At 38.9% G+C, this 24,130-nt stretch overlaps 1 protein-coding gene across 2 annotated transcripts; it reads right to left on the reverse strand.

Annotated features, from left to right (window-relative positions):
* Window positions 1-2,256: 2,256 nt before the first annotated feature.
* Window positions 2,257-8,279, reverse strand: LOC147530830 (FAD/NAD(P)-binding oxidoreductase family protein). 2 transcript variants are annotated; one of them, XM_086646804.1, is made up of 11 exons: window positions 8,011-8,260; window positions 7,605-7,692; window positions 6,332-6,431; window positions 6,111-6,254; window positions 5,868-5,926; window positions 5,289-5,356; window positions 5,146-5,197; window positions 4,226-4,297; window positions 4,124-4,189; window positions 3,493-4,038; window positions 2,257-2,683 (listed from the first exon to the last, which is right to left on the reverse strand). In XM_086646804.1, exons 1-11 carry the CDS (start codon window positions 8,022-8,024, stop codon window positions 2,468-2,470), a joined length of 1,425 nt encoding a protein of 474 aa, XP_086502930.1. In that variant the 5' UTR covers window positions 8,025-8,260; the 3' UTR covers window positions 2,257-2,467. The 2 variants fall into 2 exon arrangements, with proteins under 2 accessions (XP_086502930.1, XP_086502929.1); XM_086646803.1 differs by having other exon boundaries at window positions 4,124-4,297; window positions 8,011-8,279.
* Window positions 8,280-24,130: the final 15,851 nt, after the last annotated feature.

The following is a 24,130-nucleotide window of genomic DNA, read 5'->3' on the forward strand; positions in this document are numbered from 1 at the left end:
TCGCATACCTATCATAGATCAAGCATATACTTTTTTCTCTTTCATATGAAAGATCCTATCCTCCACGAATGACTGTCTGGGAAAGATATCTCTCATACAACAGAACGACTGCTCAATACAACAGGCGTTTCACTTTACCCTCATACATACAGGTCAACCACTCACTAAGGCACGAGTTCCATTTTCTCTCACATACATACCTTGAACGTCAAGAGTTCCATTTTCTCTTTACTACGTACTTGGCTTCCTTACTTTACATGCTAAAGAAAGACAACTATCTTTCTCTTTCACACGTTCTCACTGTTACCAAGTGACAGGCGAGCAACTACATAAGGTCGTCATCTTCTTTCTCCAGACAAGACAAACAATCCATTGAGTTGTCATTCCACGTATTTATCTCTCTGGGTAATTTCAAGAATCAGACAAGCTTGTATCTTTAGTCAAATTAACTTGTAGAAATCAAGCTTCACCTGCTCTAATCAAGCTTCACCTACTCTACGATCCGCATCGTACTCCGACCATCCCTCTCTATGATAATATCTTAGAAGAATCGCCATACAAGTTTGTTATTTCTCATACAAGTTTACTGGCTTAACCGTCAGATTCCTTTTTGCCAGCACCATTCCGGAGTCCCAAGGATCTTACGGTCACATGTGTTTCATTTCTTGTCAGGCAGGTTAAAGTTCAAGAAAGTCGTTAGTGCCTATGAATTAACTATGAGTGACGATCTGACTTCCAGTCAACGACTCGGTCCCATTGACTTCTTGATTGCGATTTCAACCCATCACACACATTCTCTCAGTCATTTTATCTCTATTAAAGTTAAAATATTAACTAGTTAAACAAAAAATCTATTACTTGACATCTCAGTTACTTTAGGCTACCGACAAAAGTACGAGAAATCCGTCAGCTGCACGCGAAGGGAGAGAGTATTTACTAATTGTGTTCTTCACAAATGACAGTAACCAAATCACGAACCCAATCGGAAAAAGTACGAAAAATCTAATAAACGGTTAGCAAAGGGAAATAGAGCATCTACTAACTCGTTTCCAGGCAAATTACATTAACAACACAAATGATGTTTTTTTTATTGGGCGTGCATCAAAACCATTAGGGGATTGGGTTAAGGGTCCAAAAGGAGGCCCTTAATAGGATTCCCATCCTAGGTAGGCAAAAAATAAAAAGCAGGTCCAAAGTGTCAGGTTGGGAAAAAAATGACGAAATGGCCCTTGGAAAACAAAGTATTTACGGTTCATGCCATCGAAAATTACAAAATTGCCATCGAAATTTCTCAGGAAACGATTTTTTTCTGAAAAAGAATCTGACGACCCGTCCATCAGAATCTGTACTGTTCAGAAATTTACGGAACTGCCACCGAAAAATTCTCGGGAAACGAAATTCTTTTATTTACTGGAATTTTTTTTCTGTACGAGACACTTTTGCTGGGCGGGAATTTGAAATTTCGAAAAAAAAAATTTGTGACCGGGAAATTATTTTATTTACTGGAAATTTGGGCGGGAATTTGAAATTTCGTCAAAAAAAATTTGAAATTTTAGACGGAAAATTGAAATTTCAAAAAAATTGGAATTTTTTGTGTACGGAAAATTATTTTATTTACCGGGAAGAGATGGTTTGCTGGGCGGGTATTTGAAATTTCGTTTGAAAATTTCAAATTTTCAAAAAATTTTGAAATTTTGAATTTTTCGTGTACTGGTAAATTATTTTATTTACCAGTCAGTTTTTTTTTTCAGGAAAACGTCAGCATGTCCCTTCCAAGGGCACGAAGGGGATAAAAATAAAAAAAACTGACATTTGGACCTGCAACTAATTTTTGGACAAGAGTAGATTTTTTTTGGGTTTACCCCCAGATTTTGGACTTTGACTCAAAAATCCCAAAACCATTTGGTAGCAAAAATCTTGTGGTTGTCAATTAATGAATTTCCTGAAGAGATGGTGTGCCCCTCCAAGAGAGCAGGTTGTGGTGCATAATCCTTTTATTTTATTTTTGGAGCATAGTCCTTTTGTTCAAACTTCAAAGTAAGAGATGGTGATAATAACATATGTTCTGACCACACAATTAGATAAAGTGACTTCTTTTTTAGATTTTGTTCCAAAAATTCAACAATATATTGGTAAACATAATTACTTCATGTATATGTCATTCTTCTAATTGTGGAATAACGTACATATTCCTTAACAAAAAAAAAAGATATCGTACATATATTTAAAAATTATTTAATTTGTGTATATCATAACTTTTAGAAACGAGAATGAATATCAAATTTCATTCAACAAAACTTAAACATTTTATTACAATGATTTATAGCTCTCTTAATTCTAGAGAAGAGAGAAACCCAAACTCCTAACAGACTTCTCACAAACTTTTGGTACGTTAGTTATGTATGCTAGTTCTTATAGGCACTCTCGTCTTTCTCGATCAGTACAGAAGAGTAATTTATAAGTTATTTCAACAAAATAAAGGCCATTTCTGCTCACCAGTGGCGTAGGAAACGATATTCTTCTTCAGAGGCGAGATATATTGTACTGCATTGAAGGCAGCAGCTCGTAAAACATTGATAGGTCCAAGATCGACTGTGTATGCCTTCTGAAATCCATCCAAGATTGCCATCATCATTATATTCGCTGGTTTCCTCTCTGCTTCGTATTTCCTTAGTAGCGAAAGCTGTATACATAAACATGGGCAATGCAAGACAGAAGACCGAATTATTAGAGCAAACACCAGGATTTTATTAGAATCTGCTCTACTATAAGAGTAACTAACGACTGCAGCTGTGATTTGATTCGTTCAGATACTGTATAGTGACCAACTGACCATAGCACAAAAGTGCATAACAATTTCAACGGTTTGGCATCTCCTTTTGCTGATGGTGATAAATGGGACAACCTTCCTTGGCTTATCTCGATTTGTTTTTTGAGTAAATAGGAAGGTCACGTGCATTTCACATAAAGCATAAGAAGTTTCCAAGATCTGATGCCTCCTTTTGTCGTTGGTGGTGAATGTGAAAAACCAACCTTGGTTTATCTTGATATGATAGCACTTATTTTACATATGGAACCAGATTGAGTGAGCCTAGGTGGTTCAAAGACTGTGTAGTATCCCACATGGCCCGCAGGAGCCTTTGGTGAATGGGTTATTGGTGCGAGCTCAAGCTTAGTAGTGATGAGGCCTTTTAGCTGGCTCGAGAAGTCTTCCTCAGGGATCAGAGATTGAGTAAGTTGAGCTTAGGTATGTGATGGGAAGTGTGGACAACATTAGTAACTACTAAGAGCTTGGCTCGTCAGACAATGTGCTCCTATCAGGGCAGATGTCAATTTAAATCAGTTTTAATATGTTAGTATCAGTTATGTTTGTTTTGATATTCAGGTAACGAAACGGTTGGGAATGTTTAGATTAGTGTCTCACTTTGTCCACCAATAGGAGACAATTTAAATTGCATAAAGTATAATGGTTTTGGATAACAAAAGACGTACCTCTCCAATGTCAGTGCCTACTGCAATTCCATCAGCAATGATCTTAGAAAGAGCAATTGCATCCCCAAACCCTAAATTAACACCTTGGCCCGCTAAAGGATGAACAGTGTGAGCAGCATCACCAATAAGAACCACATGGTTTGACGCATAATTATCAGCATGCATAAGTGACAGCGGAAACATCATTCTATCAGAGACAACTTTGACTACTTTAGGTGGTACCTCCCAGGAACCAGACGAATTTGACTTAGGATGAGGCCCGTATCCATAATCCAGGGCATGGTTTACATCACTTACAAAGTTTTCTTCACTCATTGACTTACGGTTTGAAGCTTCTGCAGGGCTCATAGTCCAGACAATATTGCTGAACTTGTCACCCACTGGTAGGAGTGCAATCGGGCCTGCAGGTAAAAACCTCTGCCATGCACACTGATTTTCGACAGTATGTTCTACTGTACAAATTACTGCATTTTGCGAATAGTTCCATCCAGTTGTTTTAATTCCTGCTAACTGCCTAACATGTGATTTTCCACCATCAGCTCCGACCTGAAAAAGTCGACCGTTGAGGGTCGTTTATGACGCCGTCAATCTATTATGTAAGGGAAATATTGCATGGGCAATAAGAAATTACCACCAACTTCGCGTAAATGCTATTCCCATCACTTAGATCCAACTTTGCTAAACTTCTGCGGCTGTGAGAGCTTGTTCCAGCTGATGTGCCATCCATTTCTTTAGGGGATGTGTGAGACTTTAAATCCATGGAAGTCAACCTGGAAGCATAGATCGTCTTACGGAAATCTTTGTCCTGCATTTCTTAAGTTTCAAATAACAGTGAATGCAATCGTGGTTCTAATAATGAAGAAAAGTGGCAATATGAAATAACATTTGGCACTGTCAAGTAGTTAATTGATGTGTCCGAGTGCTAGAACACAAGCTGAAATTGTTTAGTATAGGAACTGTCGCCGTAAAGTACATTTGATGCTTATGTTAGGAAGATCACAAACAGTCAAACCAGCTACCGTCTAAGGATGTAGATTAGTCCTCATATATTTAACAACTAATAAAAGAATCTATACCACATCACAACGAGCAGTCATTTAATGAAGTCTAAGTGTTGTACCACAGACTGAGTAGTTTAGATAGGCTAATCTACCAGCGTAACTCGCTGATCGTTTCAGGATTGGGGTAGTCTTAGGTTTAGCCTAGCCCATGTTAGGCCCCCTAATTATTTTATATGAAACTATAAACTGGAGTTTAATTTAAATTGCTTAAGTAAAATGGCTTAGATATTACAAAATATCACACACACAAGTAAATATATACATCATATATTGGCTGAGTTATCCGGATCTGATCGGTGGGAATCGAAGATTGGCGCTTTACAATACTGAGTAAATCCCACCGCAAACTATTTAGACTGCAGCATGTCAAAAACTTAGAGACAGGCAAAAAAACGATCACCATCAGAAATAGCAAGAACCCAATATGACAATTTCACACTCCTATTGGTTCATTTCTGAAAGTGGATTTTATAGCGAAAAACAAACTTAATATGACCCAGTTTCATTAATTGCAAACAGAGAATCACTTTTAGACTTAGCAGCTTAACGTCAAAAACAAAATAAACATAACCAGGTAGGTAGGAGAAATTACCTTTAAACATGACAAAAGAGAACTGTGAAGAACCTTATTTTCCACTACACACCTGGACAAACAAGCATAAAAACCATAACTACGCAGTCGCTTCATGAGATTAAGAACAAAAGAAGCTCTTATCCACCCAACAAAGTGCTTACCCCAGTATTTCTTTGCCTACATCCCTTGCATTGTACCTTGTGTAACCATAGCCAGTATAATCCCAAACCTAGAAGGAGTAACATGAAAACAATGATGTTAGGGAATTCCATATTAGGATATAGTAAGTGAAAGAAAATATCTAGTTGTGACAGTTGGAATAAGATTCTGCCTAAGACATACAAGTCGGATCAAACAATACAACCAAGAGAGAGAGAGAGAGAGAGAGGATCACTTAGAAGAAACATAAATGACATTTCCATGCCAGCAATCAAATGTCACATGGCTTTTACTTTTCTCGATGTCTGTTTCCCTAAATGATCCGTTAAAGTATACACAGAATGAGTGTCTCTATACATTAAGACAGAAGGTTGGAACATTATTTTGTTAGGAATATAACTACAAGTAACAACTACGAATTTCATGCTCTCACACATACCAACATTCATTAACTAGCTTATCAAATTAAACGACTACAAGAATAGAAGGAAAGGCAGATAAATACGAAAAAGGGAGCATAAGTAAGACTAGTCTCTCGATTGATGCGAAAGACTGGTCTATTGATTGACTTCTAGAATCACCTGCATCTTATCAAAAAATGCATGTCGATGTTCTTGGAGATATTGCCACGCACCAACATCTGCAGAGTAATACACAAAAAAGACCAACAAAATACATGAGAAAACATCTCATATTCTACAGCAGTGCAATAGTTCAGAAATTTCGAGGGGAACCAGCTACGGTAATGTTATCATGAGACAACAACCTACAGCATTTCGGAGCTATCTAAAATTATAATTTACCAATTAGTCAAAACGTAATACCTTTGAAAAGTGAAATAGTTGTTGGAGTGATAGAACTAACTCGAGGATCAGGTATTCCTCCTTTCTTGATGCCATCAGTCTTTGCTAGTGCAGGATTGCTATCAATAATAGCAACATTCAACTGCCTTGTCAATGGCGTGCTTGCTGGAAGTACAAAAATATAAGATCATACTTCAATAATATAAGAGCTGTGTATGAATTACAACTCATAAGGAACTTACATAGAGCACAAGCAAGAGCCATGCCAACCATCCCTCCTCCAACAATAGCAATGTCATATTGGTCGACATTATTCGTTCCTACAGGCTTCACCACATTCTCCTATGCATTTGAAGCAAACCATTTATCAGCTCCAGCCTCCACGAAAGCAGTTCAGTTGACAAAAAATGGAACCGTTTTGCAGATTAAGACTTCAAAAAGGGAAGTTTCAGAAACAGATTTCAAATCACAGCGTGCAGAAAAGTCATAGAGAAAAATTATCATAAAATTGTTAAAAACACCACCCGTATACCTTTTAAAGCATTACAAGAAATTCTAATTGTATGATATGTGAACGTTCAACTCCAAGTTATGCATTGGTTTTTAGGTACTATAAAATTGAATAAATTTGTAGGTTGCCTGCATGAGTATACTGTTTGCAGCTACGAGACATGGATACTCCATTTTAATTTATTCCTATCTATCAGATGCGGATACTAGAATCCGGTGGACAAGAACTGTGGGATACTCAGAGTCACTTCATTGGGTGGAAATCGTTTTAGGTCCATAAAATATCAATATTTCCTTACAATGTAACAACGTTTTTTCAAAATAAAAAAAAACATAGTAAAGACATATGACCTAATAACTAAGACTAGAAAAATATGAGTACGACCATTCCCCAGTATTTGGATTTTTAGATTGTCGTGTCCAACACCTATACTTGTTCGATAACAATACATGTGTTGCAGTACTGCTCTCCGTCTTAAATAGGTTTGAGCCCTTTCAAAATCACAATAGTAATTTATGGGCTCAATGGAACTGTAGTAGACGAAAATACACCAAGCTATAACTTGAAATTTTATGTTCCTAACCGTTTCCGCATACCAAGCGAGCCTAGAAGAAACAACTGAGAAGATTCAGGATTATTTCTTTACTAGTTTATCATACAAGGGTCATGACTCATGTCAATGTCAATCTTGGATACGATGGGATGTGTAAACTACATGATTGCAAAGAAGAATTTGGGTGAAGTTTCTATCTGCATATGGTTTCGCTATGAAACTAAGAATATGGACAACAAAAGAATATAACATTGAAGTCAAAGATCTGAATTTTCTCTGGATCATATTGTGACTTCTTTAAGAGGAGCTTCTTAAATGATTAGGTATGAAGACGGTAGAACAGAAGTCATAACATGCAATCATGTAGTCTCCATATAAAGAGCTTTAGTGATTCCTAAAAAAACTTAACATTGGAACAATCAAGCGAAAAAATATAGTAATAAGTACATACTCTTGCAGCTGCGCCAGCGTCATTACTAAAACTCTTCTTTGGAAATTTGAAGTTGTTGATAGTGCCAACAACTTTTCTTGTAAGAACCCTATTTCCAGTACACAGAATCAAATCAAAACTACTACCTAGGGATTGCCATTTGTGTAACAACGACGTCAAACAAAGTAGCCCAACCCACAGAACCAATTCTTCTTTCACATTAAAGTGTCAGATCAAATTTCAATGAGTGATATTATTGGGTACTACCCATTTGACCTATGAAGTTTCATAACTGAGAACATTTACTACTGATATTTCAAATTTTTAATACTGCTATTAGATCACTAATTTTGTACTGTTCTTCAAAAGGAATAACGATGTAACTGAGAAATTGCAAAATTAGAAAGAGAAAAGAGCCCTAACATACCTTGAATTCACCATTTAAGCTTCTATAGAGAATGATAGAGAGATTGATACCTTCGTTTTGGCCAAAAAGTATGTAAAAAACGTAAGGGGATAGAGAAACCCTAACCCTAGAGTTCAATTGTTGAGGCTTCACGTTCACTTCGATCAGCCGGCGATATACTTCAGAACACGAAAAATGAACGAGAGAAGAAAAAGTAAAATGTGAAAACGGCCGTTAGTCTCTTCTCGTTTTTTTGCTGGTTTTGAACCGTAAGCATTTTGGGGAAAAAAACGTTACAATTAGGCGCTGCTTCTGGAAAAAGAGGTTGTGTTTTTTGATGGGGGAATTTTTTGAGAAATTAGCAAAATTTTATATTTCTTTTGTGTTTGGTAGGCCATTCACGAGAAAAAAGTTGGGTGTCAAGTGACTCATTTTTTCTTGTTCTGCCCAAAATATGGGAAATTTGTTACCCTCTTCCTGCTATCGGGGAGTGAAACAAAAGAGAATTGTATTGAATTGACTTGATGTTGCTAATGAAAAATTAATGAATTTGTTATAAAATTGTAGATTTTGACTTGTTATTGATATAGTGAGGTTGCTCATGTATTTGTATCTTGTATTTGTTGTTGTTGTATTTGTTGTTGTTGTTGTTGTATTTGCATTTGTTGTTGTATTTGTATTTGTTGTTGTATTTGTTGTTGTTGTTGTTGTTGTATTTCTTGTTGTTGTATTTGAAGTTTCACAATTATCAACCATTGCCCGTTTTTGACAATTACTAACCATTGTTCGTTTTTGTTTGGAGTTCTTCCTCCCTTGGTTTTTAATAGCCCTCACAGACTATTATTACTCCAACATCATCAATACAATAAAATTCAAGCTTTTGATCTACTCGATTTTATTCTTTGTTAAACATAAAAACTACCAATCATTGTTCTTGATTTTTGCCACTTCTGTTCTTCTTTATACTCTTTCTCTTATCTCCTCTTCAACTGATCTTATTGAAAACTAGCGGAACAAAGTAATTAACTAAGAAAACAAAAGTTCGAGAGTTCTCAAATTGATATAAGAAGTATGAGCAAATCGAGTAAGAGAATGACTCGCTTGCCATTAATGAACTCACAAACATGTTTCCAAAAACATCAAAAGCAAACCCTCTTTGAGAATAAGCATCATTTCGTTAACGCATTCTATCGAGCACTTGGTGTGCATCATTTAGTAAATCAAATTTTGGAAAACTATGAGTCTAGTTTCAAGATAAACATGGGGTAAATAACCAATTTTAATAATAAGCCGATGAATTCTTTTCCCCTCTCTAGTACCTTTCCAATTTCTCTTCAACCCAAATATAACTTCATTTAAATAATCGTTGATGCACATAAGTTTCATGTCGTGGAGAATTTGAGGCATTTGAAATGCTTGAGATCATTTAAGAGCTTATCTTTTGATTTCTTCAACAAATTACCCTTATTTTAATCTTCCTTCTTCTTGTTAATCTTCATCATTATCAGATACTATTGAGAAAAGTATTGAATAATGACTGGATTTTAATAATAGAAGAAAACTATTCTTATTCAAAAAAGAAACTAAACTAAAAACATAAGCTAAATTCCGATGGAAGACCGGCAGACGGTAGCCATTAATCAGACTACCGTCGGTCGCCGGCTAAGCGAAAGACTATGATTGACTAACTATTCCCAAGAAAGAAAACCTAAGCTCTTATACCATGAAAGAAAAGAGAATTGTATTGAATTGACTTGATGTACCTAGCAATTACATAAGATCTTTATAAAGAGTTTTACAAGAAAGAAGTTTTAACATTTGTACTATGTGGGGCTATATAACGCTATTCTAATAGAGAGTAAAACTTTCTCTCTTGGGTAAAAAGAAAAATCTCTTTACAAATCTCTCTACATCTTTACTGTTTCTCCTACTGCCACTTATTTTCTAACTTTCTCAGCCCATTATAGAGGGAGAAAATTAGAAGAAAAAGTCAAAAACTTCATCTTCAAAGCCAATATTTCAAGCTATATTCCTCTCTCTCACTCTCTTTTGTCTCTAAAAAACAAAACTAAGTCAGATCTATGACTCATAACAAATCAAGGAACATAACAATTGGGTGGTGAAAAGAGAGAGGGAAAACCAAGACTAGGAACTCCGTATCAGAAAATTAATAAAAAATATTCAGATTTATGAGGTCTACTTTATGATTTCCTTCTTTTGCCATAGTAATAGTAGACATCTAGTTTCAAATCTTCCTCCAATTTTATTTTTTCTCTAGTCTTGAGAGGAAGTTAGAGAGGGGGGGAGACAAAGATACGAAATTTTATTGGATCTCTAGGGTTTCATTTGCTTACATTAATGGCGTCTTAATCGGAGTTATCAGTTTATTACTTAGAGAGAGAAAGATAAGCAACTTATTCATAGAATTGCATATTTGGTTGGTATACATCATTAATTAGAGAATTCGGAGAAGACTTCGAGCAGGCAACTAATATGAAATCAAAACGAAGTCTCATCTTGGATCCTCGATAGAAACAGGAAATAAGAAAAAAGTTGGAAAATAAAGACTTTCTTTTCTCTGGCTTTTGATGGTAAGAAACTGAAGAACAAAAGCAGGTTATTTATACTAGAAAAGAATAGCCAAGAGACTTCTTGAAAACAGACGAAGGATCACTAAAGACAAAGACCAAACGCGCCTTAGGAACACAAAAAGGAATGATGACCAAGGGATACATGCAGCTCAAGATCGATCAGGTCTGATGGGGTACCAGCGGATTTCAAGGAGACGTGATAGTCTCACCACTAATAAGGTGCAACGTGTCCACGCATGCCGAAAGGACTGCCGTGTGCAACAACCCAAAAGATCATCGCCGAAAATGCGTGATCAGAAGATTAAAAAAAACGTGACGTCACAAAATCACGCATAAAAAGGAAATTAATTGCTCAAACAGAAGTCGAAACGTGTCTCGGGAGAACAAACCACGTGTCCATCAGTCCAAGACAAACACAACTCGAATCAGTTCTGGCAAACACGGCTTTAGAAAGAGGAAGTTTTACCATCAGCAACATCTACCATCTCAGTACGAATCGACTCGGGAATACGCAACTCTGTGAAAATAGAAAAAAGACCAAGCTTCACAAAACAGCTCTGGTCCAGATAAAATCCTCAACTTCAGGGTCTTCAATGTTTAAAACACACGAGTTACTTTTACTCCTCAGTCTCACTACTTTCTACTAAGGAGTGGTGTGACTCATGATGATGCATAAAATGTCCAGCCGTTGACTAAAACCTGAATAGTCAAGATCAAACCTGAAGTCTACTTGGTCAGCCCGGCTTAAGGCAGCAGGACTGCTGAGCCCCTGACGGTCCACCAAATATTCCCCTAACAAGGAGGTCGACCAGAAGAAACCAGCCCTGCAAAGTGCCTTTGGCACCGACAGATCAGCGCTGGGGTTTTCAGAGGAGTAAGGGGGTCCAAACAGGTCCGGCCAATGTCTTACGCCAAGAACTGGGAAGGTAGCAGCGCTAAGCGATCTACCTACTTAATCCCGAATCTTCCAGAAAGATCTCAGTCGGCTACACATCTCGAAGTGTTTAAGCCAGCTTGAACTCCACGTAACTAAAGGAGGATACTTCTCTTCTAGAATCTATCACATCGGCAAGATATTTACGAAGGATCCTTTGTTGGAATATGTGTGTATCTAATACACCTATCTAGTGTTCTAAGCGGAATCTCAAACATCTCTATGTTTAACACTAGATTATCAGGATCATATAGCATGAACTAATCAACGAACTAGAATATGAAAAATAACTCTATCGCGTTTTTCCCACGAACCTTTCCAATCGCATGTAAAGATCGAGAGCTTCAATTGTCGCTCCTCTACTTGAGACACCGAGTGTGTTGACTTGATCTCCCTTCCTTTCAGACTGCTAGGACTTCATAGAAGGTTGAGAAGAACTCTTCTTCTTGACTAGATTGATAGAACGGGAGCTTTTTCTCTACAATCCTCTCTCTCCACTAGCTGTATATTGAGAGAGAGAGAGCTGTATATTTTTCCTTCCTTAGAAAAATCACAACAAAAATCCACACCTTTTTGTTCTCTAATGACCCTTATATAGAGAAACCCTAATTAGAATCATATTCAAATTAGGTCTTTCTATTTTCGGGTTACAGAAAAGATAATTACCAAAATACCCTTTTAGGGTATTTTGGCTATCCCCTTTAGTGTGGCCGGCCAAGGCAGCCCACTATGGGTTTTACATGACCGGCCCACTTACCTTGGTCGGCCATCATATGGCCGGCCCAAAAAGCCTTGCTCCGGGCACCTCTTTTAGGCCCGGTTCTTTCTATCTTGTTCTGAATCTCCATTCGAACCTTTTCGACTTATTTAGTTGGATCCAATCCATCTTTAGCCTGTTCCCGTCTAGTCAAGTCTCTCCGATCAAGTTACCACTCTTATGTGTAACCCGTTGTAGGATCCGGTCTATGTTAGCCGCGAATCACCGAAGTGATCCGACGATCGTAGTTGGCTTCTAGCAAAGCGCTACGATCCCTAATTGGACCAGACTGGATGACCTTCACAGTATGGTCATCGTTATCCTAGCTGACAAATTGATCGTATTGCCATCTTGGTCGAAGGAAACTCCTTTGGAAGGACATCTCCTTCAGACCGAACGGATATATCCTTCAGTCTCTCACTTGTACTTAAAACAAGTACAATGCTCGATTCCCATGTCTCTTCGTATCTCATCTAATACGTCATATCTTTCAGACTTTCTTGATCTGGAGAACAACTGTCAAAGCAAATGATTAACCATTAATCCATTTGAGTGTGGCCACACATTTTCCAGTTGCTTCTCCTCAAGTGGCCCGGAGATACTTGTCCTAACTTAATAGGAGGACATCATCCAGTCTTATACTCCCACTTAACTTCATGTATATCCTGTCTTCCCAGTATTCCGCCTTTATAGCCTCCTTTTACAGCACGGCATTTGACGGTACCAAAGTTCGATATTCCTTACATAAGATGAGTGGAGTACTCATGTTTATGGAATCTCTCCAATCTTACCTATGAGTGTTCATGACGTTTTTCAACTTTTGAAGAACTCTCATGTTTGGGTTATCCAGTGTATATTCTCCAATCATACACTCATGTAATTGACTTAAATACTATATTCCTATAGCCCATGAAACTGCGCTATCAGTCAATCTCCCATGCTAGTCTTCACGAGTCATTGTTGTCCATGCAATGACCTGGACTAGGAACTTAATAATGAATCTATTCCAAGTTCACTTAGTAGGGTTTCATATACCAGATCACGCATCTGATAAACCTACTTGGAATGATTCATTATTTTGGAGTGTCAATTAAATACTAAACCATTATTTAATGACAGAAATAATTTATTTATTTCTTTTATTGGATGTAGCTAATTGATTACATAAAACTCCTTTTATTAATCCAATTACAACCTAAAGCCATTCTTCGATACGCTTTATACCAATGTTCCTTCTATGACTCTCATATTTAGGCTGAGGTAGTGGTTTAGTTAACGGATCGGCTACGTTGTCGTCCATATCGACTTTGCAAATGACCACATCTTTTCGCTCAGTGATTTCCCTTATCACGTGGTACTTCCTTTGGATATGTTTGGATTTTTGGTGTGCTCTTGGTTCCTTAGCTTGGGCAATAGCTCCATTGTTGTCACAATATAGAGTTACTCCATTTTCTATGCTAGGAACGACACCAAGTTCGGAGATAAAATTTTTGATCCAAACTCCTTCCTTGGCTGCTTCCGAAGCGGCTAGGTATTCTGCTTTTGTGGTAGAATCTGCTACAGTAGTCTGCTTTGAACTTTTCCAGCTTACTGCTCCTCCGTTTAGACAAAAGACGTAACCCGACTGCAATCGGAAATCATCTCTGTCCGTTTGGAAGCTCGCATCCACATGGCCTTCCACGATCAGTTCATCTTTTCCGCCATAAACCAAGAAGTGATCCTTTGTCCTTCTCAAGTCCTTCAGGATATTCTTGGTTGCGGTCCAGTGTCTCTCACCTGGAATTGATTGGTAACGACTACACATGCTCAGAGCATATGAGACGTCTAGGCGAGTGCAGACCATGGCGTACATGATTGATCCTATTGCCGAAGCATAAGGCACCTTCTTCATGTATGCTAGCTCATCAGGATCTTGGGGACACTGAGTCTTGCTTAGCGTTGTGCCATGTGTCATGGGTAGAAATCCTCTCTTAGAGTCTTCCATTTTGAATCTCCCAAGAATCTTATCGATATAAGTTTCTTGACTGAGTCCAATCATCTTCCTTGATCTATCTCTATAGATCTTGATGCCCAAAATATATTCTGCATCTCCTAGGTCTTTCATTGAAAAACACTTCCTAAGCCATTCTTTCACGGAGTTAAGCATAGGAATGTTATTTCCAACGATCAGTATGTCATCTACATACAGGACCAAGAAAACTAGGTTGCTCCCACTAACCTTCTTGTATACACAAGATTCTTCTTCGTTCGTCAGAAATCAAACTCTTTGATTTTCTCGTCGAACCGAAGATTCCAGCTCCTACTTGCTTGCTTCAACCCGTTGATGGACCTTTGAAGCTTGCGAACTTTTCCAGCATTTTTGGAGTCCTCAAAACCTTCAGGTTGTGTCATGTACACATCCTCTTCCAGTTTTCCATTCAGGAAAGAGGTTTTGACATCCATTTGCCATATCTCATAATCGTAATGAGCTGCAATTGCTAGAATAATCCTAATGGACTTAAGCATTGCGACAGGGGAAAAGGTTTCTTCGTAGTCTATCCCTTGGACTTGTCTGTAACCTTTTGCCACGACTCTAGTTTTGAAAACGCTTACGTTTCCATCCTTGTCTGTTTTCATCTTGAAATTCCATTTGCATCCAATGGGTTCTACTCCATCGGGCAAATCAACCAAGTTTCAAACTTGATTTTCAGACATGGATTCCATTTCGGATTTCATGGCTTCCAGCCATTTTTCGGAGTCTGGGCTCGTCATAGCTTCTTCGTAGGTGCTGGATTCATTATCTTCTATCAACAAGATATCTTGTCGTTGAGATAATTCAATCAGCCTTGCGGACCTACGTGGGGCTTAAACAACAGGTGAGACACTCTCAACTCCTTGAGGATTCTATTGCGAATCCAATTCGCTTTACGCAGGAGGATCTCCGAGATCTACTATCTCTTCCTCTGTTCCCTTTTCTATTGGTTCTGAATAGTAAGAAATCACGACTTCTGACATCAGTACAACGGTGTCAGTTTGTTGCTCGGATCGAATCTCTTTGATCTCTATATTTCTTCCACTTGTCTTCTTGGAAAGAAACTCCTTTTCAAGGAAGACACCATCACGAACAACAAACACTTTGTTCTCCGATGGGTAGTAGAAGTAATAACCCTTTGTCTCTTTTAGATATCCAACAAAGAGACATTTGTCTGATCTTGGTGTTAGTTTATCTCCTTGTAAACGTTTTACATAAACATCGCAACCCCAGATTTTAAGAAAAGACAACTTTGGAACCTTTCCAGTCCATAACTCATATGGCGTCTTTTCTACAGCTTTTGACGGAGCTCGGTTTAGTGTGAAAGCGGCCGTTTCTAGAGCATATCCCCATAAAGTGTTAGGAAGATCGGCTAAGTTTATCATCGATCGAACCATGTCCATTAAGGTTCGATTTCTCCTTTCGGACACACCGTTCATCTGTGGTGTTCCTGGTGGAGTGAGTTGAGATACTATATCGCAACTCCTAAGATGATCCTCAAACCCTTGACTCAAATATTCGCCACCTCGATCCGATCGAATGGCTTTTATTTTCTTGCCAAGTTGATTCTCTACTTCGTTATGGTATTGTTTGAACGTTTCAAATGATTTCGATTTATGCTTCATAAGATATATGTATCCATATCTAGTGAAGTCATCGGTGAACGTTATGAAATAGCCATAGTTACCTCTCGCGAGTGTACTCATAGGTCCGCATACATCTGTATGTATCAGTCCGAATGGTTCACTCACTCGATCACCCTTTTCTTTGAAGGATGATCGCGTCATTTTGCCCACTAAGCATGGTTCAAATGTATCGTATGATTCTAAATCACACGATCCCAGTAGTCCATTTGCATGGAGTTTCTGCATGTGTTTCATGTTAATGTGGCTCAAACGACAATGCCAGAGATAACCTTGGTTAGAATCTTGAGTACGAAGCTGTTTCGTGTCTATGTTCAGGATTTCGTCTTCTATGTTCATAACATAAAGACCATTGCTCTAGCACTGGTATAGAACATCTCATCTTTCTATAGAGAACAACATTTGTTCTTTATTATTACATGATATCCCTCTTTGTCTAGAGTCGACACAGAGATGATGTTCCTTGAAATAATAGGTACATAATAGCAATTATGTAGTACTAGTATCAATCCAGTTTCTAGACAAAGCCTACAGCCACCACAACAACTCTTGCTTTGTTTGCGACTCGTAGAACCATCTTGTTCTTTGTCAGATATCTGATTCCTTCGAGCCCATCTAATTCCGTGATTATATGTGCTCCACCTCCGGTATCAAATACCCACGAAGGGGAATCAGTTGTATCCGCAAAATTAACCTCTATAACATAGACACTAATTTCCTCTTCTCTTTCTGGTATCTCTATTACGTTTTCTTTTTCTGAAGCATCGAGAACTCTTCTCTAATCTTTCTCCCAATCTAGAAAGTCGTATAGATCTATATAATTGTGAACTAATACTATATGCCATTTTTACTCTACATAAACAAAATAAGGATATTGCTAAGTACTACATTCAATGTTCAAGCAAAAACAGTTTTGCCATATTATTCAATGAAAACCGTCCCCGTTTGAATAATATGATTCCAAGATCCTATTCCTATGGAGTTAAGCGTACTGTGGCACTGCCCTTAACTCCACCCTCCTGGGTGAGTAACTCTTTACTGATCATACTCCTATGACTCTTGGTTGATGAATAACACTTATGTGTTAAATTCATCCTTTTGCCTCGAAATCCAAAACCCTTTTGCTGACTCGTTGAGAATAACCATTTAGACGTGTAGACCTCTTCATAGATCCACCCGTATTGTCCCGAGGTAAAAGATGGAACCCTGCTTTGGCATGACCCACCATCGATGAACAAGGGCTCAACAGGTGTCTTAATCTGGGTAGGCATTACTCAAAATTCCTTTTCGTGGACTTTTACGTAATTTATCAAGTTCCGTTACTGTGAACTTTAGCATAACTAACTGTGACTTATTACGTAAAGATTTATGTGGGTTTGCGTAATGATTTTTAAATCTTAGTATTACTCCTAAAAGATCTCATCTTTTAGGTTATTTATTGTTCGCCTAAGGTTCGTTTGGATTCATATCCATGAACCACCATTGAGTACTCCCACTTGAATCATGATCCCATCATTCGATTCGTCAATGGTTTCTTAAGACCCTGTACTTTAAGTATTATTCGGGCACATCACACTTGTGGTTAGAAACAAGAAGTGTTTACCTATCTAAAGGTAAACTAATCTACGCAACCACACATATATTTATATACATACATTGAGAAATATGACAATCATGTAAGATAAAGTATGTATCCTAGATTCGTTTCTAGGTTCGCTACGTTTCGTATAGCTATTTGTGGGAAATTGTGACATCTCTATGTCTAACGTGAATTCTAAGTCTATTTTCGTGAATTACGGACTAATGGCACGTCATGTTTCTTCCTTAATGATTTTCAAAATCGATTCAAGGAAAAACTCCGTTTGGGCCTTCGGAAAGCCCGGGTCACTTTCGGAAAAACTATGGTTGAAGTCAGAAGAAGAAAAGTCAAAACCTCCCACTCAAGTCAAGGCCCAAAAAAAAACCCGAGTCAAACTCTAAAGACTTAAGTTAAACTTGGTCGAACAACCGCGGACCAGTCTCGGTTTGACCCAAAACTTGGCTCGGGCAAGTGTTTAGCACTGGCCGGACCGAGAAAACATGTTCCAAACATGTCGGGTACCCCGGTTTGGACGCGTCCTGGCCCTAGGCCAGACGCGTCGTAGACGCGTCTTGGTGCATCACACGCATCCTAGACGCGTCTGACAAAGTATTGCTCTCTCGGACATTAAGTCCGGAAGCTAGGACGTGCCAGACGCGTCTGGTTGGTCAGACTTTGTCTCGACCCAAGGCCGAGACCTTCTGGAACGTCCGAGACCTTCTGGAACGTCCGAGACCTTCTGGAACGTCCGAGACCTTCTCGGACTCCGAGTCCTACTCGGGCTCTGTCCCGGTCCTAGACCGAGACGGACTGGGATTCCAGACGCGTCCTAGACGCCTCTGGGCGTCCGAGACTTCATGTCTCGGACTCCCAGTAGGACTTGGACTGGGACTATCCCAGTCCGCTCTTTCCGCATCTCGGGATTCTGTCTCCCGAGATGCCCGGACTGGCCAGACGCGTCCTGGCTGGTCCGGACCGGCAGTTTCTATTTCCAAAATAAAAACTGCCATCCGAGCATGCTGTCTTCTCTCCCATTCAACCCTAAGCTGCTGTTTTTTGATGAAAAATCATCAAACTAGCAGGTTTTGAAAACTTTTTTTTCAAAAACTCATCAAAATTTAAATTCCCTTTTCGAAAACTCTTTTCAAAAATCGAAAATTTAAAGTTCTACACATTGAAACCCTTTCAATTTCTATCCGATTATGTCTAAATCTAATTTAAACTAATCAATTTCATGTCTAAATCTATATCAAAACATAAAATTATCTAATCAATCAAGTTCGAATCTAATTCGTTTAGTCAGAGATAGTTTTATGCAACCGGCTCGTGATACCATTGTTGGAATATGTGTGTATCTAATACAACCATCTAGTGTTCTAAGCGGAATCTCAAACATCTTTATGTTTAACACTAGATTACCAGGATCATATAGCATAAACTAATCAATGAACTAGAATAGGAAAAATACCTCTATCACGTTTTTCTTACGAACCTTTCAATCACATGTAAAGATCGAGAGCTCCAATTGTCGCTCCTCTACTTGAGACACCGAGTGTGTTGACTTGATCTCCCTTCCCTTCAGACTGCTAGGACTTAATAGAAGGTTGAGAAGAACTCTTCTTCTTGACTAGATTGATAGAAGGGGAACTTTTTTTCTACAATCCTCTCTCTCCACTAGCTGTATATTGAGAGAGAGAGAGAGAGAGTTGTATATTTTTCCTTTCTTAGAAAAATCACAAGAAAATCCACACCTTTTCTGTTCTCTACTGACCCTTATATAGAGAAACCCTAATTAGAATCATATTCAAATTAGGTCTTTCTATTTTCGGGTCACAGAAAAGATAATTACCAAAATACACTAAAAAGGGTATTTTGGCTATCCCCTTTAGTGTGGCCGGCCAGGGCAGCCCACTATGGGTTTTACATGGCCGGCCCACTTACCTTGGTCGGCCATCATATGACCGGCCCACTTACCTTGGTCGGCCATCATATGGCCGACCCAAAAAGCCTTGCTCCGGGCACCTCTTTTAGGCCCGGTTCTTTCTATCTTGTTCTAAATCTCGATTCAAACCTTTTCGACTTATTTAGTTGGATCCAATCCATCTTTAGCCTGTTCCCGTTTAGTCAAGTATCTCCGATCAAGTTACCACTCTTATGTGTAACCCGTTGTAGGATCCGGTCTATGTTAGCCGCGAATCACCGAAGTGATCTGACGATCTTAGTTGGCTTCTAGCAAAGCGCTACGACCCCTAATTGGACCGGACTGGATGATCTTCACAGTATGGTCATCGTTATCCTAGCTGACAAATTGATCGCATTGCCATCTTGGTCGAAGGACACTCCTTCGGAAGGACATCTCCTTCAGACCGAACGGATATATCCTTCATCCTTGAACTTAGGAACTTCCACTTATCAAAGATCCGAGATAGACTCTAAGGGAAACCCTAAATACTCAAGGGAGGAAACTTTCCCTTCGGATTGACAACAACTGCCTCATCACCGCTGCGAATCACAGTCGACCTAACATCGCCTATAAAAGGCCCCCCACATCGTCCTATACAGGACACGATCTCTTTACCTTACAAGATCACAAGAAACTCAGAGTTCCCATAACTCGCCCCCCCCCCCCCCCCCAAAAGGATCAATCAATATTCATTCTTTTATTGCAAATAGCACCCTGACTGGCTTGAGCGTCGGAGCGGTTTTCGAACCCTTTGGAGGTTTTCCCCCCTCGGGAACATACGAACAAGAGCGGGAGCAAGGAGCAAGGACGAGGAGCTGATATAAGGAGAAGCAGAGCAGGAAACAGAGCTGGAAGCAGGAACATCAGGCTGAGCAACACTCACTCTAACAGAACAGTCATACATAACGGAGGTTGTCATGCATCAACTCCCTTTTTCATGTTGATATAACGGAAAGCCATTTTTTGACATCAGCAATATGCATTAGCAGACACTTCCATTTTGAGTATGTTTTAGAGAGCGAAAGTTGATGACTGGTTGCCCATTATCTTCTATAACTCAGGTATTATGCATTTGAGAGCATCTCCGACCTGTGCCCGGCTGAGGCCGAAAATTCAAATTTTTCGGCCTCAGTCGGGGACTCAAATCCCTGTCGGTTGGGGTTGAGCCCCAATCGACTACTTCAGCGGACCCTAAGATTAGGGTCGGCTGAAGTCCCCCAACATGACCGTTGGATCAAATCGAACGACTTGATCTTCTCCTTTTTTTTTCTTTTTAAATTTTAATTATTTTAACATTTTTTTAGACTATAACAAAAACTTACACATTAACAATTAAAATACATCCCACCAACGTGTCGTTCTCCGTATAATTGTCCGACTTTGGAAAAGAAATATTATTTCGAAAACAGTTCAGACAAATGTTTCGCACATACACAAAATCATACACGTTTCTCGCACACCCACAGAAAATCCACACACGCGTTTCCGACATGCACAAATTTTCGGCCTTAAGAGAGGCTGGGTTGGAGTTGAACTTTTGAGGCTGAGCTGAGGCTGAAAATTTTGGGTGAAAAAGTGGTTTTTTCGGCCTAAGACAAGCTGGGGTTGGAGTTGTTGTTAGTGATTTAATTAGCTAGTTAATCTTTTATTTGTAAATCATTGAGGGTTTTGGCGCACACCATTGATGAATGTTGATTAGGTTTGAGCTATGTCACACCCCATTGATTGATTTCGATTAACATTGACGTACTATCATACTCTATTGATGAATTTTGATTAGCTTTAAGCATATGTATTTAGAAACCATCTTAGTTTATTTCCTTGATGGTCGTCCAAATTTTTGTTGTTTTAGGTTCCACTTAACCGCTGCAACTTATATATCAGAGTTTGACCTTGATTTGGCTAAGATTCTTGCATTTAAGTCTTACTCCAAGATATGAAAAAACGGTTATGGTTTTTTTGTCAATGAAATTTTGTGCTCATGGTGTAATATTATAAATGAACAATCTGTGAAAAGATAAGCTATCAATCACATCTTAAACTGTATACGAGTATTGGCTCATGTGAAGTCTCAAATCCGTGCGGCCGGGATCAGGATGCTTGAGTCAATTCAGGATAAGTTCATTAAAAATGTTTAAAAGAGCTCGAGAGCCTATGTGAGTCATCATATTCTTTTTTTTTTGAACTAATGTGAGTCATCATATTCATCTTTCTAAACCGAAGAACTTCAATTGTCCTTCTCCGTGCCTCCTTTGTAAGTATGTAAACACCTATTTTCTGTTACATGTCGTTGACAAAATCAGAATTACCTATCACTTATTTGAATAACTAAAAGATTTAAATACTTCATTGCCCATCAGGTTTGTGCCTCGTGGATTGTTCCTGCTCTCCGTTTGGAACGATGCTAGGTAAACTTAGCCCAACTTTAACATTTTTTTCCACAAAATGAGACTTTCTTAAAGATGGACAACGTTATTTTTTACTTCATTCGTGTCTGTCTGATTGACATTGATATGAAACTTTATGTAACTTGAGCTAGTCGTAATTATCTTTCATTGTCCTCCGACCACTGGTCTTTATGGGTACGTTGTTATAACTATTTTCCATATCCCGGAACATAATGTAAGATAATTAGCATAGCCTTCGTACAATACTAGCTTCATTTCTATTTCATAACTATACAAAATAGGGTTAATTCCGTTTTGGCCCCCATATTGTGACCAACTCACCATTCTCCTCTTCTTCTTTTTTCCTTTCTCCCTCTTCTTCTTCCTTTCTCTCTCCTCTTCCTCCTATCTCTATCTTCTTTTCCCTCAATCTCTCTCTCTAAGCTCCCCTTCGCCGACAGAAATTCCGGCGAAGGGGACATGGCCGACCGAAGGGTTTTTAGACCGGAAACCCTTCGTCCATGAGGGTCTGGAAACCCTTCGTCTTCACGAGGGTTTCCAGATCTGGTAAATAGTTTTGAACTAGGAATTATGTTGTTATTGGTTTTTGCTAGATTGTTATAGGAAGCACTGAAAACCTAGCTGAAGTAGTCAAATCTATCTCAAAGCACACGTTTCCAGTCCTTCCAAGATGTTGAAGCAAGCTTCTTCAGCTGCTACTGCAGCTCCTGATCACAAGAAACACACAACAACAACAAGAAGGATGATATGTGACTTTTTCCCTTTTAAGTGCCACATAGTATGTAATTTTCTCATTGTTTGATTTCACATAAGATCTAAGTATGTGTTTGTAAATGCATTTACTTTATCAGATATTTCTAGGATGTTAGAATGATAACATTGGACCTAAATGTATTCAACATAGTATGTAATTTTCTCCTTCTTTATGGCCTTCGGAACTTGATAGTTAACTATTGATCATTCAAATGTACATCTCCTAAGATAGGTTACACGCTTTAATTGTTCGACATATGCGATCGTGCCAGAAGCGCGAGCTATACCCTTGTTTAGCTATAATTCAAATGTTATTTAACGATGATGTTAACTTGCACATAATTTCATAATCACTTTCACAACTTGATTTTTAAGTTTTACCGAAGGTATTGAGAGAGAAAGGTGATATTGATCACCTCTTAGAGGAATTATATAAATGCTTATGAAAAGAACATCTCAATATAGTCACTTATTGCTTACTTCACGAAATCACGCATGGAAAGGATTGGTTACTTCAGCAGAAGACGAGACGTGTCTCGGGAGAACAAACCACATCTCAAGACAAAACATAGCTGGGATGACTCTGGCAAAAACAGCGCTCCATGAGAGAGGATCTCCACTTAGCATATACCAATCAGCTCTGGAGAATCAGCACAATACTAAGTTCCACTAACTAGCCCTGGTCAAGGTAAGACCCAAAGAGTTTCTCGATACAACTCTGGGACAGGTAATACACTCGACTTCAGGCCCTCAAATAAATAAAAAAACACACGAGTTACTTCTACTCCTTAGTTTCTTTACTTTCAACTAAGGAGTGGCGGGACTCATGATGATGCATAAAATGTCCAGACGTTGACTAACGTCTGAAGAGTCAAGATCAGACCTGAAGTCTCTTGGAACGATTCCGCTTAAGACAACAGGACAGCTAAACACCTGACGGTCCACCATACGTTCCCTTAACTGGGAGGTCGGCCGGAAGAAATCAGCTCTGCACTAAACGCCCTTGGCATGGATAGATCAACCCTGGGATCTTAAAAGGAATAAGGGAGGTCTCCACAGGTTCGGCCCATATCTTACGCCAGAACTGGGGAGATATCAGTGTTGCGCGACCTAATGATTTAATCCCAGACTTTCCAGAAAGACCTCAGTCGGCCTCACATCTTGAAGTATTTAAGCCCAATTGGACTCTACATATCTAGAAGAGGAAACTTCTCCTTTAAAGTCTATCACTCCGGCAAGATATATACAAAGTATCCTTGAACTTAGGAACTTTCAGTTATCAAAGATCAAGGATAGACTCGAAGAGAAATCCCAGATACGCAAAAGAGGTAACTTTCCTTACGGTTTGACGGCCACCGCCTCACCACCGCCACTAACCACAGCCGGTCTAACTTCGCCTATAAAAGGCCTCCCACTTCGTCCTTCACAGGACACGATCTCTTCACTTCAGAAAGATCACCCCATACTCAGAGTTCTCACTACTCGCCCCCCAAAAAGATCGA

The sequence above is a fragment of the Eschscholzia californica genome, unplaced genomic scaffold, assembly GCF_041429995.1.
Source record: "Eschscholzia californica isolate CP2 unplaced genomic scaffold, dmEscCali1.0.p SCAF_6, whole genome shotgun sequence".
NCBI classification, from domain to species: Eukaryota; Viridiplantae; Streptophyta; class Magnoliopsida; order Ranunculales; family Papaveraceae; genus Eschscholzia; species Eschscholzia californica.

Coding starts and splice junctions, on each gene's coding strand:
- LOC147530830 (XM_086646803.1), bottom strand. Junction 5,927..6,110: donor AACTATTTCACTTTTCAAAG/GTATTACGTTTT, acceptor ATTACTCTGCAG/ATGTTGGTGCGTGGCAATAT. Junction 5,357..5,867: donor CATTTTTTGATAAGATGCAG/GTGATTCTAGAA, acceptor TACTCCTTCTAG/GTTTGGGATTATACTGGCTA.